At 52.9% G+C, this 19461-nt stretch overlaps 7 protein-coding genes across 7 annotated transcripts; 1 reads left to right on the forward strand and 6 right to left on the reverse strand.

The window, feature by feature from the left end:
• Positions 1-71: 71 nt before the first annotated feature.
• On the reverse strand, positions 72-2672 carry AYL99_00703 (hypothetical protein; the record flags this gene model as incomplete). Its single annotated transcript, XM_018832219.1, has 3 exons — positions 72-1842; positions 1905-2479; positions 2535-2672. 3 exons carry the CDS (start codon positions 2670-2672, stop codon positions 72-74), a joined length of 2484 nt encoding a protein of 827 aa, XP_018698098.1.
• A 2427-nt stretch (positions 2673-5099) lies between these two features.
• Positions 5100-6771, reverse strand: AYL99_00704 (hypothetical protein; the record flags this gene model as incomplete). Its single annotated transcript, XM_018832220.1, has 3 exons — positions 5100-6414; positions 6468-6652; positions 6709-6771. The coding sequence occupies 3 exons, from the start codon at positions 6769-6771 to the stop codon at positions 5100-5102; spliced, it is 1563 nt and encodes a 520-aa protein (XP_018698099.1).
• A 2009-nt stretch (positions 6772-8780) lies between these two features.
• Positions 8781-9820, forward strand: AYL99_00705 (hypothetical protein; the record flags this gene model as incomplete). The annotated part of the gene is made up of 2 exons (XM_018832221.1): positions 8781-8868; positions 8919-9820. 2 exons carry the CDS (start codon positions 8781-8783, stop codon positions 9818-9820), a joined length of 990 nt encoding a protein of 329 aa, XP_018698100.1.
• A 273-nt stretch (positions 9821-10093) lies between these two features.
• On the reverse strand, positions 10094-10894 carry AYL99_00706 (hypothetical protein; the record flags this gene model as incomplete). The annotated part of the gene is made up of 1 exon (XM_018832222.1): positions 10094-10894. The coding sequence occupies one exon, from the start codon at positions 10892-10894 to the stop codon at positions 10094-10096; it is 801 nt and encodes a 266-aa protein (XP_018698101.1).
• Positions 10895-11387: 493 nt separating this feature from the next.
• AYL99_00707 (hypothetical protein) lies at positions 11388-12569 on the reverse strand (the record flags this gene model as incomplete). The annotated part of the gene is made up of 2 exons (XM_018832223.1): positions 11388-12391; positions 12452-12569. 2 exons carry the CDS (start codon positions 12567-12569, stop codon positions 11388-11390), a joined length of 1122 nt encoding a protein of 373 aa, XP_018698102.1.
• A 2293-nt stretch (positions 12570-14862) lies between these two features.
• AYL99_00708 (hypothetical protein) lies at positions 14863-16812 on the reverse strand (the record flags this gene model as incomplete). The annotated part of the gene is made up of 4 exons (XM_018832224.1): positions 14863-14958; positions 15100-15744; positions 15827-16206; positions 16272-16812. The coding sequence occupies 4 exons, from the start codon at positions 16810-16812 to the stop codon at positions 14863-14865; spliced, it is 1662 nt and encodes a 553-aa protein (XP_018698103.1).
• Positions 16813-17274: 462 nt separating this feature from the next.
• AYL99_00709 (hypothetical protein) lies at positions 17275-18621 on the reverse strand (the record flags this gene model as incomplete). Its single annotated transcript, XM_018832225.1, has 1 exon — positions 17275-18621. One exon carries the CDS (start codon positions 18619-18621, stop codon positions 17275-17277), a length of 1347 nt encoding a protein of 448 aa, XP_018698104.1.
• Positions 18622-19461: the final 840 nt, after the last annotated feature.

Genomic DNA, 19461 nt, shown 5'->3' on the forward strand with positions numbered 1-19461 from the left:
CAACATGGCCAGCCAACTTGACATTGGCTCAGTGCCCGAACTTCAGCAATCCATTACAACAAATGCACGCTTTACAAGAACAGTCCAAAAACAGCAACAGCCGCACACATGGCTACGCTCAGCATGGTGCCAGGAAGCTGGCTCTGAGCGGCGGCACCCCCCGTGAAGGGCGTCACGTTGATAGGGGCCACCGGGGTGGAGGATGCGGACGACGGAGATGGTGCGAGCCATCCGCTGTTGCTTCCTGGCGAGGTAGATGCAGCTGCGACAGGCGTTGCCGTGTTGGCTGCGCCACTGGGCCAGCTTGAGGAGACAGAAGCCGCTGCGACGGAAGTCTCAGCCGTGCCGGACGGGTGCAAGGGCGCTGCCGCTGCACCGGTGGGCGGGACAGGCACGACAGTCTGGGTCATGATGCCAGTCGCAGTGGGAACGGGAACTGTCAACGTCACCGTCGTTACGGTGGGAGCGCACACGGAGCAGACAGTCACGGTGGTGGTGAATCCAAAGGGGCATCCATTGCCTTGAGTGGGCCACGCGAACGGTGCCGTGGTCGTGGCCGCCGCAACCGGGACCGAGGTGGTCCAGTGGAACGGATGCTTGGTGAAGCCATTGGGACCGATGTCGGTGTATTCCGTGGTCCAGACGGTCACAGTGTACTCGCCAGCCGGGCTGGAGGTTGTGCTCGTCGTGACCGACCAGTCTTCCCAGCCGGCATACCCACTTGTCGTCGAGGTCTTGGTTGTCGCGGCAGCAACGGGGCTGCTGCTGCTGCCGGCCGAAGTCCAGTCTCCCCACTGCCAGCCGGTCGAATAGGCTCCAGATGAGCTGGAAGTTGTTGCAGGGCTGACATAGACCGAGGAAGTGGACGAGGAACCGTGGCCGTGGGAATAGCTGTAAGGGCTGGTGGTTGCTGCCGGCGATGTGGTGCTAGAGCTAGGAGGCACGCTGGTTCCACCGACGGGACTGGGTGTCTGGCTAGAGGTAGTTGTCGTGCTGCTCGAAGAAGTCGTTCCGCCAATAGGGCCAACAGGGTGGCTGTAGGTCGTTGTGGTCGAGCTGGTGGTCGAGGTTGTGGTCCCACCAACAGGGCCAGGACCTTGGCTGGAAGTCGTCGTCGAGGTCGTGGTTGGAGCAGGAGCTGCCGACGTCGTGCTTGGTGTCGTTGTGGCCGGGAACTCGGGGGCACTGCTTGTTGAAGACGAGGTCGATGTGGGAACAGGCGCGCTGGTTGTGGAAGACGACGTCGATGCGGGAACAGGCACGCTGGTCGTCGAAGACGAAGTCGGAACAGCCGGAATCGTCGTTGTTGTCGTTGTCGTTGTGGTGGTAGTGGTGGTGGGTGTTGTTGTTGGGATTGTCGAAGTCGTCGTGGTAGTAGTAGTTGTAGTAGTGGTCGTAGTTGTGGTCGTCGTCGTGGTTGTCGAGCGCGTTGTCGTTGTTGTGGTAGTGGTCGAGGAGGTGGTGGACGTGGTCGGCGGCGTTGCGCAGGAAAGCTTGCCAAAGATGTCCTTGATATTGGCGGCATAGCTCTCTCCGTTGATCTGGTTGTTGTCCGAGTAGGTGGCCTCCCAAAGCATCACACCGGCGAAGATAGAGTCATACGAGCCCGAGCAGGCATATGCCTCAATCAGTGCTTGCGCCTGGTCCAGGTCCAAGTAGTGGTTGGGATTGGCGGCGGTCTTTGACGCCGGTAGACCCAAGAATATCTTGATGTCATGATTATGCGAGTTGTCCTTGAGCCACTGTGCCCAACCGAAGGTGATGTCGGCGCTGGTGTCGAGAGAACCTGAGCTGAACAACGATGCTGCCGAGCAGGAGTCGGTGTTGTAGTATTGGATAAAGCTGTGACACATTAGTTCTGCACCGTTAATTCGGGGGATGAGCATGGGGTTGGCGGTCCATACAGATAGTCGATCGAGGAGCTCTTGATGGCGTCGTCAAGATGAGCATCAGGCACAACACACTGTGGTGCGGCCGAGATGTAGAACTGCTGGTCAGGGGCCTCGGCGAACCTGGTTCGCAGCTCGTTCACCAGGTCGGCATATCCGAAATCACTTCCCGACTCAATATCCAAGTCGAAACCATCCACCACGGTGTTGAGACCAAACGGTCGGGGATATTGCACCATGGTCGGGTCCTGGAGAGGACCGAACGAACCCCAAAGGAAGTCGGCAAAGTCTGTGGCGGACTGTGACGTGGCGATGAAGTTTCCACTGGCTTCACCTCCGATCGAGGCAAAGATCTTTTTGCCTATACCTTGGCAGACAGCGATGTCGGTCGCGATCTCGTCACATGTTGTATAGACACTCGTCTGGGTGCCATCGGGCGCCTTCCAGGTAACACCGCCACAAGCATTGCCATAATTTGTTCCCGGACCGGCGGTTTGATCTGGGAAGACATTCACGAAACCAATGGGGATGATGTCCATGGTCGTATCCGCGCAGAACTCGGCCAAGCGTTTCTGGTTGGGTCCTTGTCCCTATACACAATCAGCCGCCCGTACCAGACATGGTACCCATTCGCGCGTGTCTCACCCAGTACACAGCCAGGCTTAGTGGAGAAGAGGCTCTCTTTACGGCAGGAGAGCGAGCGCCGAACATTGGTGATGCCATTGTAGACGTAAAGGCCGCCGCCGTGGCCAGCAAGCTGGCGGCGAACCTGTTAAAATGCATGATGTAGCGTTTCCCTTAACACGGAGATATAAAAAGAGTGAATGTAAAAAAGGAAAGGCGAAAGAAGCACGCAGCGAAGGAGTGTGTGGACTGGAGTCGCCCGTAAAGGAAGGACTGGACGCAAGCAATAGCCTGCAAACGCAAAGGTAAACACCGCAATGAATGGAAAGCGTAGGAGAGAGAGAGGGAGAGAAAGAAAATCAATAAACCGCAAAGTCAAAACGCGACCCATATGTACGGACGAGGTCCCAGACGAAGCGTCTGTACCATTCCCTCTGCGACGAGGCACCCGCGGAGGGGATGACAAAAGGGCACTCACTCCACCCATCAACCTGGAACACCCCTACCGTTGGTTCTATACCGAAATTGGGCTGATGGCCATGCTGCGGTCCATGGAGCCGCGGTCCCCTTTTTGGGGCCAGAAACGAGCGAAAGCGCTCCTATGGTGACATTGCTGAAGGATTAAGCAACCTCGATGGCAGCCCTATGCACGATCGAGGGGAAATCAGGAGGATCATGTTGCACTGGTGTGGCTTGAGGGGGAGAAGGGGCTGCGAGTGTGAGGGCAACAGCGCTTCACGATCGCATGGCGTAAGCGGCGAAAGCCTCTCAGGCGATGGACGGGCCTAGGAGAACGACTTTTTCTTGAAGACAGATGTTTGTACCGAGTACGGAGAAGGATGTGCTTCAAATCTCCGGGCCAGGCTTTTGAAGTTGAGGTGGAACAAGATGTAGTCATTTCTGGGAGCTCTGATTGGGCACAGCAACCACTCCACGTGCCAAGGTTCGCGCCAGGGGGTATGGGGTTTCCGAATCCGGACTAGACTATCCCCTTCAGGGGCAACCGCCTGAATGGAACTGCCACCATTTGGATCCATATCCCCCTGCTACCAAAAAACAAAGAGACACTAATACCGTACGATCACCATCTCGGTCTTCGGGAGCACAAGAGATCTGTGGCTGCACTTTGCCCTACAGCCACAGTTGCGCAATGTGCAGAGGCCAGAATCTGTATCCATCGCGACAGCCGCCGTCTGTGACCTTTTAAGCACTAGATACACCAGACTCCTTCGACGTGGTCATGATACCCTTTCTCCCTTGCCCCATAAGAGACAAAGAGCGAGCCCAAACAATGAGATTATGCCCCAAGTCTTGGCACGGTGAGCAAGATCTAAAATTGGGCACCAGGATAAAATTGCCCTTTCCCACGGCAAGTGGTTCTTGAGGACTTCAAGGCTTCCCATGTTTCTTCTCGACCGAGAGAAACGAGATCATTAGTAGGATTTCGGGTGGCATCGTTAGAGTCTCGTATACAGTATATGTATGTGGCCGCGAAGATCCTTCTGCAATGTCATAATGTAACCTCCACTCGCATCTCGTATCTCCAGTAGTGTCGACTACTGACAACGCCTTTGGCGTACTGCTTGTCACAGGCTGCCTGTGGAGATTCGAACCGAGAATCCTTCCATCTGGGAGGATTTATCGTCGACGACCTTCTCAAAATGTGCGTGTGACTCGCTGGCAGTCTGGTCCACGACAGGCAAAGATCGCGCTGTACTAGTAACCGAGACATGAATGCCGCCAGACCGTCAGATATGTCACCAAGTCCTCTGATCCTCTATTATGTCTAATTTGAGGAGATGAGGTCGGAGATCGGAAGTGGAGCTATTGATCACGACGATCGAATGACTGACACTGGCCAGATCCAGTGATCATCATAACGTGGCTGTCGAACCGAGCAGGCAACTTTTACTAATCCCATTTGAAGACAGAGAGGCAGCAGCTGTTACCCGTCCGACATTTTTTCGTGGCTCCCTGTCTGCAAATCTCTGGATACGACCCGCCTTACCAGAAAAGATTGTTTCTTTATACAACAGAGTTCATCTGGGAAGGGTGTTGATGGGTTATCTGATATAAAAGAACAACTTCCACCTCGTGCTGCGTGCTACATCCCATGCACCTTCTTTCCGATAACTATTTGATGCCGACATATCGAACATATGACAACTCCTCAAACCACAAGGTGCCACTCGTGTCAGGGCACGGTCGTGAAACACCTTCAGCAATAATGCAGTCCGTCACAGGCAAGTCACCTTCCGGACACTGGCATTATGGCCAGACAACTAAATACTCAAATGAGCTGGTCGTGTCACATGAGTACGGTAGGACAGGAAACGATAAAATGGTCCGTCCGTGGGCTGGGTGACAAGGGTCAATCTCCTTATATACTTTGTGTTGGCTTGAACTTTGACTCCGGTTTCTGCGGGAACAATGATATATGCCCGAATGTATGTACGAAAATGCAGGTTAGGCAAAGTGCCTTCTCAATTTTCCTTTCTCCAAACCACCATGCCCTTAGCCAACTGTAGAGTGTCAAGTGACAGCGCTGAGCATTCCGAATCGAATTGCTGGAGAAAGGAGGGTTCTTCAAGAAGATTCCGAGTTGGCAGTCTGCTTCTCCGGGATGACACTCTCATGAACGACCTCCTCACTGCTGGTCTCACTGCTGACCTCTTTGATGGGGCCGGTAAACTTCTTGCGGGCTCGCAGGGCATAGTTGACAGTAGCACAAATCATGACGAACCCGAATACAGGAGAAGCGTAGTTCATATTCTGTCCCGTGACCGGAAGATAAGGTGGGAATGGCAGGAAGATGATGAGGAACACGCAGAATGCTACCGTAAGGATGTTTATCGGAAGACCGAACTTTCCCATGGTCCAAGGTCCGAAATTGATAGGATTGGAGGTGTCATAGCGGCGAATAGCGAACATGACGGTGGGGATGGCGTAGGAAAAGTAAAAGCCTAGCGTCGTCAGAGAGATCAAGGCATTGAAGGCGGTGGTGGATCCAATGTTGATGAGAGATAGCAGCGAAACGGAGACGAAGATTGAGAGGACAGCATTCGTCGGACATTTATTCCAAGGGGTGATGTGCGAGAAGAACCCGGAGAATGGAAGGCCATGGTCTCTTGCAAATGCCCAGATGAGCCGGGAGACCGATGCTGTGCACCCAAAGAGGTTCATAGTGAAGACAATGATGACTGCAGTCATCATCGCGGTCGCAGCCTTCTGGTTGTTGGTGGCTTGCAGAAAGACCGCAATTATAGGGTATCCGGTCGGTGTCGTGAGAACCGCATCGGTATCGGTGATGGCGTACAGGATTGTAATGATGTATGCAAAGCCAGCCAATCCGTTGATTGTAACTGACCAAATCATCGCGCGAGGGATGTTGAGAGGCGCATTGTACGCTTCCTCGCTCATGTGGACAACCGCATCAACGCCCGCGAGTGCAAAAGCCGGTGTAAGGAACCCAATGCAGAAGCTGACACCGTCACTGCTCCATCCGCCCCCGTTGATGAATGTACCCCAAACGTCCTTGTCGCTAGCCTTTGTGCTAGTGGCCAAAATGGCGATAAAAACGATGAAGAAGAATAGCACATGGAGAAACCCTCCCAAGGTCTCCCAAAGCGGCAGAAATTTCTTGCCATAGGTATTTCCCAGCGCGGCCACTCCAGCAAACCCGATCATCATCAGTGTTGCGTGCCACCGCTTCGCTTCGTAGCCGGAATAGTTCAGGATCGCAACGCCTTGAATCATGGTTGCAATCAAATAACACACAGATGCCACAGCTGCGACCCATCCGGTGATGGTGACCCAGCCTTGCACGTAGCTGATGATAGCGCGCCACCTGACCGGCGAATGTTCAGCGCTCCAGTGATATTGAGCCCCAGCAATTGGCGAGCTAGATCGCTAGTCAGTAAGCCATTTTCCATGAGGGGTAATTCGAAGCCATACATAGAAGCCATCTCAGCAAAGGAGCCGGCGATGCAGAGAGTTCCAAGTACAGACACGATGAATCCGTATACAACAGAGGCGGGACCGCCATTGCTGTAAGCACCAGCAAAGAGAGCGCTCGTGGCTTCCCATGTGCACAGAGTGCACGCTGACATACCCAGCAACGCCCAAAAGTTCCATTCCCGCTGTAACAACAAGTCAGCGACATGCGACAACGAGTATTTTGTAGTGTCAACCCCACCTTCAACACCTGCTTCTTACCTGCTGCCTCCAAAGCAGCGGCATCTGAAGCGAATACAGTCATTTTGACGATAACTCACGACTAGGGAAGGGAAAGGGCGCAGAAAATAGGTTAAACAGACGCGAAATCAAAGAAAAGTGTGCACAGAAGGGAGGAGAATCATAAGCCATGGGCGCGGGTATCGCGGTACTTGAGTCTTTCCTTGTTCTCCTATCGGGAGCATGCAATGGCTTTTGCACATGGTGCCTCGTAGCGAGACGAGTATTGTTTTCTCACGCTAGCTTGGCGAGACAGGTGCGAGAGGTGTGAAAGAGCCAGGGCATGAGTTTAGTTTGATTTCCTTTCCCACGATGTCTGTGTTGGCATGCGACACATGTGTGACCTGGAAGGATTTCGCGCTCGAGGGCCCCAAGTGTGGCATGGGTTCTCCACAGAGTTCGGAGCAAAAGCAACTAGAGACAAGACAAGCTGCTAGGGCTTGCTGCTTCAAACCCAGTCTGACAAGCTGCGTTCGAGGTCAGCTTGTGTCAAATGACGAGCTCAAGTCTAGCAAACCCACCAGACCTTGAGGAGTTGAAGGAATGACACGGCGAGCTGACACGAGTGGTGTTGGACTGACGAGGGAAAGACATTATCTCAGGCCTTTTCCAGGGGAACTCCTCCGCCAATAGTGGCACACAAGTCGGGGCGCGGATCAGCGCCGTACATTGCCGGGAAGTGGCCACAAAAGCGCCACTATCAACGGGGCGGCACATCCTGGGGAACGAGCTTCCCGCTGATTTCAAGCCTTACCGGGGGCCTTGCCCGTGTTGTCGTTTGAGCTTATCTGAGGGGTTGAGAATCCTCAATGAACCCTCCCGAGGAACACTTGGACAACGCACCTACCCACAAGTGTGGAATGCGAACATGAGGGACTCGACGGAAAAGACTGTGAGCATTGATTGCGTGAGCAGTAGAGTCTGCAGCGTTGTGGATGGCGCGCAGTCTGCATGATGTGTAGACATGCAGATTTTAGTCGACAGTTAGCTGTTGGTTGCTTTATCCAGGAACCAGGGTATGAAGTCCAGGGTGAGGAGAGAACGCTTTCAATGCCCCAAACCCCTTCCCTCCCCCCCTAAGCCAAGAGAGTGCATGCAGCGGACCTAACAGCCAACCTAGCAACCAGACGAGGAACGATCGCCGGCAATGTTGCACGAGTATCCTACGCGGTTGCGCATTTCCAGCAAGGCTTTCCACTTAAACCGCATTGAGCAGAGAAGCGAAGGGACTTTAGACGAGCATCCCCTCCTTGTTCTGCAGGAGATCCTCACCGCTGTTGCATTTTCTTAGATTCGAGACAACTTCTCTTCGCCCACACAAGCGAACCATGCGAGCAACGTGGCAGAGGAACAACGCGAATGCGCCTAGGTAGCAGCCCGCTCCGATCCCAAAGGAGACTCGCCGAGCAAAAAGTGGTGATTGTGAGAGAAACATTGGCGTGAAAGAAAAAGGGTCCAGATAGTGAGATGTCCAGGGGTTTGTCACATCACTAAAAGATGCCTTCCATCGGAGTGAAAGGGACTTAGCTACCGACTAGAGGTCCCTATCACAACATCGCATAATGAAATCCCGTGCTTGACCACAACCAGGGCTCCTGAAAGGCCCGCTGTCTGAGCACTGGACCATGTCCATTTTCTCGACATTTGGTTGGTGGAGTGACTAACTTGTCCGCAGCTTGCACAAGGGTTGTGATACTCTGAGTTCTCTGTGCTGATGTCGGCTCGCATGTCAATGAGTGAGGATTTCAACCTTTAGCCATCAATCAACTCACAATGAGAAAGACAAAAACGAATACAGCAGCAGTGCTGGAAGGTATGTTAATTAATGATGGAACTACGGAAAAGAACTGTTATTATTACCCCAGGTAATGGGTACCTCTGTCACCGCCTTTAAATCTTTCACCGCCTTTATTTTTGACACGGCAGAATATCCTGAAATTTTGTCGCTGCGGTGACCCCAAGCACTCGCGATAAAAGCCTTGACTGCGACCATATCAACAGTAGCACTCCAACATCACATTTGGGTTCTGCAAGATGGCGCCACCTCTAAATGACCTCGCCTCAGTTTTCAAGGAGCTTGGAGACCTAGAGAGGGACTTTGCTCAGGTTGAGATTGATGCTTGTAAGAAGCCATTCCGATCGAGCCTACCGCACAAGCTGACAGTGATCCAGTGCGAAGAAAGGAATACTCTTTACGGCCTCTGTATTCGAAGAGAGAGACACTATTTAAGCGAGTGCCAGATTTTTGGCCGACAGTGTTTGGCTCCGGGCCTGAGGAGATTCGAAGCTTCTTCACTCCAGATGACTTGCCTCTCCTCGCCGCTATCGAGTCGTTCTCCGTTGAACGATATCAAATCCAATCTGAAACCGAAGGCGAACCCCGCAGCCTTCGATTCAAATTTCAGTTTGGCCCCAATGAATTCATGACTGATACCACCTTGGTCAAGGACTTCGAATTTCGCGCAGCTGAAGACGGACCTGGTGACCTGATCTCGAAGCCGGTTCCAATCAAATGGAAGGGCAAGAAGAAAGACCTAACACGCGGTCTCCTCGATGCCGCTGTTGAATTGTACGAAGCAGAGGAAGCGCTGAAACTCAAGAATGGAGACAAGGTGGTTAATATCGTGGACCGGGAGGCGCTGTGGCAGTATGAGAAGCTTCGTCTCAACCTTGAGAAAGACGAAAATGACGATCACCAGCCAAGTTTCTTTTCTTGGTTCGGCTTCAGGGGCACGGTTGATGCCGAAAAACCGGAAAAACCGAAAAAGTCGTCTGGGAACGGGGCAGCAGAAGAGTCCAAAGACGAGGAGGATGAGAGTGAAGACGAGGAGTTGGAAGAGATGCTGGATGTCGAAATCTTCCCAGCCGGTGCCGAGGTCGCCACCGCTATGGCAGAGGATCTCTGGCCTGATGCCATGGATTATTTTATATCGGCTGGCCAAGAGGAAGACGACTTCGAATTCGACAGTGATGAGGATGAAGAGGAAGATGATGACGAGGCCCCGGAGTTGGTGCTCGCAGAGGATGAGGACGACAACGACGGCAGACAGCGCAAGAGGCCGCGCAATGGTTGAGGTACCGACCGATCTTGCTCGTTTGGATACAGCTGGGATATGGACGCTCATAGAAAGCAGCTCGGTAAAGGGCTGTCAGTTCTCTTCGGGATCCACACTGGCGATCGAGCGGCTTCCTTCGAAAGTTGTCTGTCATCGTCGGGTGGCGTTCAGGCGTTCGGAGACCTGATTTCCTTCCAACCGTTGTGTTCCCTAAGGATCAACCGAACAGCACTCAAGTGCACTCGTCGGTGCTGGAGTAATCCAAGCAAAAAGATAGAAACATCCGCGCCCTCAAATGACAATGACTAGGATCAACAATATCACCAAAACCACAATCAACACCCCGATACAGCAACTGCTCATGCTATCTTCGTTCCGTCTAATCACCTCGCCCACTTTCTTTACCCCAACACTCAACTTCCCTCCCACACGGTCTGCCAGGGTGTCTACCTCGTCCAGCAGGGCACCTTGTTCCTCTAGTTCGCGGCCCATGTCTTCTGCCTGACCACGCAAGACGCCGACACTTTGGAACACGCCGTCCAGTTGTTCGTCTTGTTCGCGCATCATCATCTCTTGCTGCTGAGTCTCGAAAGCGCCGTAGGGGTCGTCGTCGTCTTCGTCATCGTGATCATCCTCGAAGGATGAGGGATTCGGTAGTCTCTCATTCGGTCCTCTTGTGCTCCCACCGCCGCCGCCGGCGGGTGCTGTAGGGGCAGACGTAGGGTATACTCCTCCGGCGACGTGTGTGTCTGTAGTGACGCCCTCCAACTCCCTCCTCATCCCCTCCACCTCGTCGCCTACATCCTGCACGAACTGTCTCCTCCGTTGCACCTCCGCAACATCTAGACCGAAGCGGTACGGGTCCGACTCAACGGCCTTGACGCTGTCCAGCAGATCCGCAAGGTCTGCTGTTAATGTTTCGAGGTTGGAACGCAGCTCTGCGCGCGACTGTTGCAGTTCTGGGGATGTCGCAGACGTGGACAGCGTGCGGATACGGAGGTAGCTGGAGAATAGGTGCCGTGTGCTTTGGAGTGTGGACTGCACGTCGGTTTGCACTTCGAGGAAAGGGTCGGAGGAAGGAGGGTTCGCCATGATGGGAAGACGGTCTACGGGTTGAGGGTCAGAGAGGGTGGGCGCAAAATGCGCGACGTTGGGAATTTATTGTTTGGTCATTCTAGGTTGTAAACAAATTCGTTGAAGTCGTGCTCGAAGTGTAAGAGGCGATGGCTTGAGGTTCCTTGAAGGGCATTGGCGGAAACGTGGCAGAGTCTCGGTGACTCTTTTGCATGGCTGGCGACGAATGGGGTATTACGCCTAGGTACAGATCTTCAATACCTTTCTTTAATGCATACTCACAAGACAGTAAAGGATTGCAGTAGATACAGTTGTGTATTGGTTTGTAATAGTTATACATAGTCCCGAGTGTTGGATCAACACAGCAACAAGAAGCTGGCACAGAGCTCGGGGCGGCGTTCAGAGGACCTCCATCACTCACTCCATGTTGGATGCCTCAGAAACCAGAGCCAATGGCTGGTACACCACAAGCTTCGCCCGCAGCACTCTTTCTAGAGGCTGCTGTCTGCTCCTACTCGCCAAGTTGATCATACATGATCAAACTTCTTCTTGGCTTGTCTCCAACCTTCTCCCGAATGCTTTGCACAGTGCTCTTCACTGCCATGGACAAGCTACTCAGTTCAGCCTGCAATTGCTTCCCTATTTCAGCATTCTTGACAGATTCAATCTTCAGCGCCCATTCCATCGAGTTCTTGATCGGCAACAGTGCGACTAAAGCGTAGTTCTGCTCGGCCTCTGTCTGTTGCTCGAGTTGGGAATGTAAACTCTTGCTGTCCAGGTGAAGCAGCTTGGTCGCATAGTTAGCGACTTTTCCCTCCTGGTCCTGGCTGCCATGGGCGTATACCGCTTTTGCAGCAGCTAACTCCAGCAATACCGCCAGAACGACAGGATCTTTTCTCGCGTCCACCTCGCCTTTCGTTAACTTGCCGCCCCCATGCACTTCATCTTCCAACATTCGTGCAACATACTCGGCTCGACGCGAAGCTGCCTCAAGTTCGCCGCCCTGGAATTTTGCCGAAACTGCACGGTTATGGAAGCCTAGCATCAACTCCCGAGCCACTCCTTGCCGCGACAGCTTGACGCCCGTTTCAGCCGGTTTTTCTGCACACCGTAGGATGATTCGTTCTTTGCCCACTTCACAGGCTTTGCGGGTGATTTTCTCGTAAAAATTAGACGGAAGATTGATCTTCGCCATGACCAACCCATGGAGGAACGGAGGCAGATTATACCAATCTGTGTCGTTGTGGTTTCCCTCAAGAAGTTTCACCAACTTGAGGATGCTTTTGTGCACGTTCGGCTTGTCATAAAAGTGCATTGGCTCCAGCTTGATCTCTTCATCATCGTCCATTGTTACCGTAACTCCAGGTTCGTTGGTGAGGGTTGGATGCCGCGATGCCTTGTATATGAGATCGCGATGGTGGTTTTCCAGCGCAGCCGGCATGAAGACTTTTTGGCGCCATGTCAGGAGGAGGTCGTCGAATTCGGGATTGGACGTTGGACTGAAAGCTGGTATTGCTTTGCAAGTGTGAGCACAGACAATCCTAAATAGAAGATATGACACCGATGTGAGCGTACCTTTTGATCTCGAGCGTGTGGTGCTGAATGACCGCGCCGATTGCGCCCAGCTCGAACTGGAGATATGTCGTCGACAGCTCCTGCAAATGTAGAAGAGGTTTTGACCGGTCTGCGCCATTGTAAATGGATGTGCTTCCTCGAAGCGTGTCTAAGCAGAGCCGCCGTGAGGACTCTTGTTGGTCTGGCTGAAAATGGCAGTTCGTGGCTGCGCTCCCATTGAGTCTCCAAAGATGATTTTCTATAAGGGCAAAAGTTCAAGTCGCTCCACCTTCCGCTTCCTGGACCGCGAAAAGTGACCGCGATTGAGCTCCCATGTCCTTTGGCCATTGACCTTTTCTTGCCAAACACTGTCCCCTCCTTATAATCTGCCCTCAAACATGTCGACAAACATGGCTTCACGTATGTCCATGTGCTGTTGGCGATCCCTATTTCCAGAGCTTCGACCACAACATTTTCAGCGCACATTTGTCACGCTACAGCGCCGTCCAGCCGAGAAGCTCGAAATACCCTCCGATCTACCGTCGCCATACTGGTCGCAAATACCGGAGAGATTCAGACCTGATAGAGGTGGTTAATGATTCATCCTGAATTGGGAGACCAAACGTGCTAACGGCTTCGTTAGGAAAAAGAGAAATAGTAGTGCATCAATCACCCCGATCTGAGGCCGAGACCTGCAAAAATCCCATCTCCATCGTCGACAGTCGACAATTGGCTCTATTGGATCCCACAGGAGCGAGGGCAAAACTGTTTGACAAAACCAACAAAGATCGTGCAAAGGTTGGAGATATCCTGCTTGCGACTTTCACCTCAGGGGAGCCAGTTTCGGGGGTGATTCTGTCAATCAAAGGCTCAGGGCCTCACACCTCGGTCCTGTTGCGCAACCAGTTGACAGGGATAGGAATGGAAATGCAGATCAAGGTGCATAGTCCACTGGTACAGAGCATGGAAATAGCTCAGAGAGCGCCGAAGAGGAAGAGACGGGCGAGAATCTACTACTTGAGGAAACCTGAGCACGACATAGGAAGTGTCCAAAAAGTGGTGGATCAGTATCTAAGGCAGCGAGCCATGCTCACCGGCGGGAGACCATCAAGCCAATTGGGACGTTCGAGACCGAAGAAAGGGAAGAGGTGAAATGTGTCTTGGAGCATGATTGCAACTCGAGTATTCAAGTCGAATTTTGACGACTACGAGGCAACCATCTTCAGATCCGCCTGTGGAAGGCTTCAACCTTGCAAGATAGCCGTGGTTGTTTTTTCTCACTTCAGAAACTGATTTGAAAAGGACTGTACAAAGACTCAGGCACAAGCAACTATTTTCTATCTTCTGCCTCACTCACCGCTCAAGTCTGTCTCAGCTGGTTGTCCGAACGCCCATTTGCTATTCACTGTCATATGAGGTCTTCCAGCGTCAACCCAACATTCATCTCTCTTCTTCATTGGGAGTTCCGATCCTTTGCAGAAATGCAACCTCTGGTACGCTCTCCATACGTATATGGTTGATGCGTGATGCCACGAAGGAAAAAAGTTACTGCCTGGGTAGGTTACTTTCGAAGTCTGGGGACTGGAGAGACGAGCAACCATACCAGGCTGTGCCACTCCACACGAAATACTATATCAACTGGTCGATCCAGATGGATCTGGGCTTCGTTTTGGATCAAGCACTCCTATGACGTGCAAAAGCACCTATCGCTCGCATGGCCCATTGTCTTCCAACACGTGATGCAGATGAGAATGAGCTTTTCCAAACATTGGTCTTTGCGGCACTGGTTATTTGATCGAAGCTGGATTGCATGGCGTATCGACGAGAAGAAGAAGCAAACAAGGCACACACCACCATCACCACCATCACCACTTTCAAAAAGAAAAAGAGAGTGAGTGAGAAAAAAGGGACAAAGGGACAAACAATTACCACCAACCAAAAAAGGGTAAAGGACATTCATTACACGACACCGAGCACATTTCTTCTCTTTCCTTTTCTATAATTGCAATTTGTCTAGACGGGCGCAAGTTGGTGGCGATCACGAAAAGGGAGCCAGAAGCCTGGAACAGAATCAGATAGCTAAATGGATCATCTACCAGCAGGTCTCGAGCTAAGGTTCTACTGGCTGATGAAACATTACACAAGGTGCATTGAAAACCACGACGAGCAACTTTTTTTTGGTTCTCTCTTTCTATCAGTGTCAGATTCATTTCAGTCCCAGTAGGATAATTAAGTCGTTTCCTCCGCCCCCTGGATCTGTAACCCTGTGTTACTGGCTGCTCTCGACGCAAGTTCGGCGGGCGTAGCTACTCGCTAATTGCCCCCAGGCCAGTCAGCACATCCAAGTGAACCCATATATGCTCTTCAAGTGTCATGGCGCGGGAGGACCCCGGGCGTCGTCCGCTGACGGGATTTAGCGGGACGGGATGGGCTCAGAGAAGAAGCAATGTATAATCCTCGTCGATCTGCACATTGACGTCGTCGAGAGTTGTCTTCCCACCAACCACCGCAGGGCCCTTGATCGTAACCTGTACCACATGGAGTCAGCACACGTCATTCATGGGATGAAATGCTCGTGAAGACCACAAGGGGTCGAAAGAAGTCGAGGGACGAGCTCGACACAGGAAAACAGCGAGTAGGCAATACAGATGCATAATGGACAGACATACCGTTGCTCCACGCGGAGTACGCGATCCCATGGCGGGCTCCTCTCCGGCTAAATTGATCTCCACACTACTCAGCGGTGCGCCGACGCAGCACACTTTGTCGCCCTTGTCACGATAATCGAAGATGTTGGTCTGGGCAATCGCGCCGGCCACGGAAGGACTCGTGAGGGCGTATCCAATCCGGCATTTGAAGTGGGTGCGAATGTTATGCAGTGTGGACGACGACAGACGGGCTGACGCCGGGGCGGTGACCGATTGAGGGATGAGGAGGACGCGGAGGTGCGAGAGGGTATCGAAAGCGGTGGCCTGTTTGGTTGGGAGATTCCCCTGCTGCAGAGTGCGTGTGGTCATATACTTCGACAATCCGCTGGGGAGGGCTGTATTCGGGTGGGATAGATATGCCTGCACCGTGGTGGGAGAAGCAAGGACAACTGTCGGGGACGTCTGTGAGGAGGCATGGGTGAGGTCGACGTTGTCTCCGGCAACGGAGTTAAGTGCCAGCGTCGCATTGGAGTACAGGGCGGCAAAAGTCCAGCAAAGAGTGTAGCTGTCTGTCAGAGGAAGGGTTGGGAGGAACGAGTCGTTCGGACCGAGCTTCTGGGCGCGTGGTAGAGTGGCGGAGAGTGCAGCGGTACCAGAGATGAGGTTCTAAAAAACCGTGATGTGATAGTCAGTATGCAGGGCATCAATTGACAGGCACTGAGCTGTGTTGAGAAGGGAAGACGCTTACTTCTGAGGTGTACTTGACGAGGTCAAACCCTCCAGTGGCTGTCGGACAGAAGATCGACACCGGCGGGACCTGGGAATCTTTGTCCAAAGGCAATACCTCTGAGTTGGAAGGTCTCTGGTTCTTCTGCACCAGTTCCTGCCACGAGCTGACCGCAAAGCCTGCTGGAGAATCGTCCTCCCAGTCCATATGCCTATTTTCTGGCCGGGTGACCCAGATGATGTTTTTGATGCTTTTGGCGGTCGAAGACAGAGATTCGAGGTCCAATGTGCCGGCTTCCGCGATCAGATGGTCGGCTGAAACCTTGGAGAGAAGCGAGCTGAGCTTGTCGGGCGGAAGGCCGTACGGGAGGAGAATTGTCGAGAAGCCATAGAATGATCCAGCTGTTCGGGCACGGTAAGAAACTCGACATGCCGCCTGAAGAGGGTGTAAATATCATCCAACTTACCAAAAATCGAAGACAACAATTCCACCGAGTTGGAGAGGCAGACGGCCACAGACTGTCCATTGTTCCGCTTCACATATTGGCCAATGACATTAATTCCGAGCGTCAAATCTTCGAAATTATGATCGATGACCTTTTCCAGGCCGAGGACTGTCAAAACCTTGCCTCTTTGTCCCGTCGGATTGCCCTCTTCGTTGACCGCACCACGGACTGCCGTCCTCCAGATATCGCGCAGATCCCCCGGTCGGCCAGAACTCCACTTTGGTGTCCCCGGATCTTTGACACCCAGACCGGCACGGAGAGGATAACCATGGGGGATGTCGATGGCGCGGTAGACGGCCGACTCACCTGACTGACGGATGGGTGCCACCTGTGCTTGCCTCGCGAGCAAATAGGGGTGAGTGTCTGGTTCACGGCCTGTAAGCAGCGGGTAGATGAGGAACGCTGCAAGGGCGAGCACAAGAATGGTCGTCCAGATGTTCCATGATGCAAAAAACTCGGCGATGTTGGCGTCGATTCGCTCTGCTAGTCCGGCCTCCGACATGATGGACCGACTTCGATGATGGAATGAACTCGAGCTGTCGTTGATGGATGTGTAGAATGCAGCGAAAGTTGGAGTTGAAGTTCCACGGAATCGGCCATGGGATTCTTGGCTTGACTCCACTTGCTGCTTTAATGAGACTTTGACATGGTTTAATAACAGATCATGCTCTCTCATCTCTGAAAGATGTCGTACAATCTGTTGCTCAAGGTACGTAGGATGAGCACCAAAACATTCACCGTGTGGTAGATCGTGGGTGCCTTGAAGTCAGTGACATTGTCTGATGGATATATTTCTCTTCAATGGCTGAAATATAGTGTTCCAAGTTACTACACACAATAACTAGGCTATCGCCCAACGCAGGCTCTCCGTCACCAGATGAATAGATTGATGCCCCCTCGCAACCCGGCATGGCTAGGAATCCTGTATGTCGAGAGAGAGATCACAACACTGGACCCTGCGAGCTTAAAGTGCCTGTTGAGCCAGATATTTCCGTGTCTCCTTTATAGCATCATAGCTATATAGCCACTGCAGGAATGGGGGGCTCGGGAAGGGTGCATTCATGTCTGCCGGCGGGAGAGGCTGTGCCCTCCTCTCCTGTTCCGGTCGCGCCAGCTCCGCCTGGTCAATCTTGAACTGCTTAGCCAAAAAAGCGTTGCGTCCCTCAGCGTCATGACCATTCAACCACGCCACACCGTCATGGCTTGCGGCTTGGATGCGTTCGACGCGCGGCTTTCGAAGCACCTCGTATGCCTTTGTGGCATCCGCGATCGACCGGCCGTTTTCCCACGCCCAGCCCACGCATTCACCGAGGACGGCGCCATCTTCGATCGCACATGAGCCGCCAGAGCCAGCGTGAGGAAGCATGGCATGCCAGGCATCCCCAAGAAGGACCACTCCCCCCTTTTCACTCCGGCAGGTACTCAGAGGAGGAAGCTCGGCCACCCTCCACTGAACACAAGGGCCGATATTCGCAAGCAGGTCTCTTATGGTAGGACAGGCATCTCCAAACTCGGCAGCGACTTGTTGTGGATCGGCCTTGATGCCCCAATAGCCGTAGGGTACGTTACAGCCATCGCCGATGCACACAACAACATCATACGGCCTGTGTGGTGGTAAGGGCCAAGACAGGATGTATTTACCTGGCATGAGCCATATTTGGCTGGTGCCCTGCGTCAACAACCAGTTGAGATTTGGGTTTGATACCATAGTGTCCTTGTCGACAGTGCAACGATAGGCTTTCTCGTCCGAGGGGATCAGCTCGACGGAGGCTGTGGCAGGGATAGATCGACGGACCGCAGAGCGCAATCCATCTGCACCTACAACGAGGTCGGCGGAGAGGGAACGTCCATCCTTCAGGTGCACTGTGTTGGTGTCGACGTCGACACTGGTGACTTCGGCATCGAACAAGATCTTGGTGCCATATCCTTGGGCTCCTTCAGCAAGGAGCTGTTGATAGTCTGCGCGGTGTATGCTCCACTTCGGTGTACCCCAGAGGACGCTGCTATGGTTCCCTTCATTGTGGAATACCGCACCCAGGCGCTCGTTGTTTGCCCCATCTCGAAGATCGATATATCTATTTTCAGTGACGCAGGGCCTGAACAGCTCCTCCAAGCCGTAGTTCTTAATCACCCTGACTGCATGAGAATCAATGCTGATGCTGGCGCCGAATTCGTTCAGCTCTGGTTTTCCTTCGAGAACTGTGACGTCTAGACCCCTGCGAGAGAGTGCAATGGCAGCGGACAGACCGCCAATGCCTGCACCCACAATCAACACTGAGTAGGGCTTTGAAGGTCGATCAATGCTTCCCATTATGGTGACTGGTCACAGTAACAGAGCTATAGGAACATGTCGCGATGAAGAAAGACTCGAGAAGACCTGGCCTTCAAACTGAGAGTGAACTACCACATTTTGTCAACATCTTACCATCGGTCAGCTAAGGCCGCCTTTATCCCGCTCAATCTCCTTGAAGGAAGCAAGACCTTTCTTCAAATCCATTGTCATGATATCGGACGCCTGAGGTAGGGGGCCGCTTGACAGGGGAAAGAAGGTTCATAACAGGGTTACCTATACGAAGTGCCTCGTATACAACCAATTGAACTTGGGTTAGAGGCGAGAAACTTTTCGATCTCATATCACCCTCGATCGGTCAAGGGTGATGCCGCCCTGTAGTCACCCCCGGCTGCGCGAGCCGGGGGAGTGATCAGCCGTATCTCACCAGTGGTAAGGTCCAATGAGGCTATACGGTGCCGTGAACCGAGTAAGCAGATCCCAGTTTCTGACTGACGAGATCCGCACCACTAACGCACTTGTAGCGCCAACACGCCAAGGTATGGACATCAGCTGGTAGTCGTTGAAGACGCCATTCTCACGCTTGTGGTTTAGGGACATTCAACTCCGCCTGATGAGTTGGGCGACTTGATTGGTCGGCCCGGTGAATCTCCCACGGAGCTGGAGTCGTTGAAGCCACAGCTGGTCAGGGCTCCAAAGGAACGACAGACGATTTGGACAAGCTCAGGCTGCTTCGGTACGAAGAACCGCAGCAGCTGTTGGCGTGTATTTGCATCGATATACCGACTAGCTTGGTCTGGCTAAGTGCACACTGCGTCCTGTAGAGCTGGTAGTGGTGGAGAGTTTCTTCGTCCCGCTGAA

Source organism: Fonsecaea erecta (assembly GCF_001651985.1).
Source record: "Fonsecaea erecta strain CBS 125763 chromosome Unknown Scaff1, whole genome shotgun sequence".
NCBI lineage: Eukaryota > Fungi > Ascomycota > Eurotiomycetes > Chaetothyriales > Herpotrichiellaceae > Fonsecaea > Fonsecaea erecta.